The sequence below is a fragment of the Lipotes vexillifer genome, unplaced genomic scaffold (genome assembly GCF_000442215.2).
Source record: "Lipotes vexillifer unplaced genomic scaffold, Lipotes_vexillifer_v1.1 scaffold6, whole genome shotgun sequence".
NCBI lineage: Eukaryota > Metazoa > Chordata > Mammalia > Artiodactyla > Lipotidae > Lipotes > Lipotes vexillifer.
Window position 1 is genome coordinate 2,957,553 of NW_006799037.1, and position 1,207 is coordinate 2,958,759.

Here is a 1,207-nt window from a genome sequence, read left to right on the forward strand (position 1 = left end):
CCCGGTAAAACAAAAAAAAAAAAAAAAAAAAAAAAAAAAGAGTAGGAAAGAAGGCAGCCCACCACGAACCCTCCCAGCCCCGGTTCCTCTTGGAGATTTCTCATTCCCAGTCACAGATCCCTCCACTATTTCACCTCTCAGATCAGAGGACCAGGGGGGCTATAGCAAGGAAAATCCCTGCAGGGAGCATGGCTTCGCTATTTTCTATGATTCTGTATTTACTGTGGATAATATATTGAAATATTCCGATCATTCTAATAATAACTCAGATCAGCAGATACTTCAGAGTTTACAGAGAATGTACTTTCTTGTCTTTCATCCTCATAACCCACCTAGGGGAGGTTCATGTTCAGTGGGCCTTTTTTCTATTATTATTTTTGGCTGCGTTTTGGCATGCGGGATGCTAGTTCCCTGACCAGGAATCGAACCTGTGCCCTCCGCAATGGAAGCGCAGGGTGTTAACCACTGGCCTGCCAGGGAAGTACCCAGTGGGCATTTTATGGAAGAGGAAAGTGAGGCTAAAAGGATTGAAGTGGCCTGATCCCTCAAGAGGGGGAGCTCCCCTTCTGTCCTGGGGCTCTGTAGCTCCCAATCCGCTTATCTGCCCTCTGCCAGGAAGTATGTCTTGGGCATGTTGGTTTTGAAAATTAGGGAGTGATTTGATATTTGGATGACATTCTGCTTCCAAAAAGCTTCAGAAACACTTTAGAATCATGACTAAATCATGATATCAAAGAATACAAATAGTAAAGAGAAATGACCAGTTCCAAGTCAGACTGCCTGCCAGAGCTCCTGAACCCCAGCTCAGAGAGGGCTGATGTCGAGGGTGGATACACACACACTAACATATACACAGAAAAAGGCCCCTAAGACAAGAACCCCAAATCTCTGCCCAAATCCAGTTTCCCAGCACAGTCTCATACCCCAAAGAATTCCCACCTGGAGCTGACCATGTGGCCTGTAGAGTCTCGTGGCTGGGACCTGGGTTGGCATCAGCTCTGGGCCCTACTTTACATTTTCCTCTTTTTTCAGAACGTGATGCCTTTGACACCTTGTTTGACCACGCACCAGACAAGCTGAACGTGGTGAAAAAGGTGGGAAAGAGGTGCCTGAGAGGGAGGAAGGGAGGGAGGGAGGGGGAGAGGGAGAGAGAGAAAGAAAGAAAAAGAAAGAGAGAGAGAAAGAAAAAGAAAGAAAGAAAAAGAAA

The 1,207-nt window shown here is 46.2% G+C and overlaps 1 protein-coding gene across 1 annotated transcript in view; it reads left to right on the forward strand.

Annotated features, from left to right (window-relative positions):
- Window positions 1–1,207, forward strand: part of PARVA (parvin alpha) — a 182,810-nt gene that overhangs the window by 150,260 nt on the left and 31,343 nt on the right. Inside the window, exon 9 of the mRNA XM_007471412.1 lies at window positions 1,033–1,094. Within this exon, the coding sequence (XP_007471474.1) occupies window positions 1,033–1,094 (62 nt within the window). The remainder of the gene's footprint in view (window positions 1–1,032; window positions 1,095–1,207) is intronic.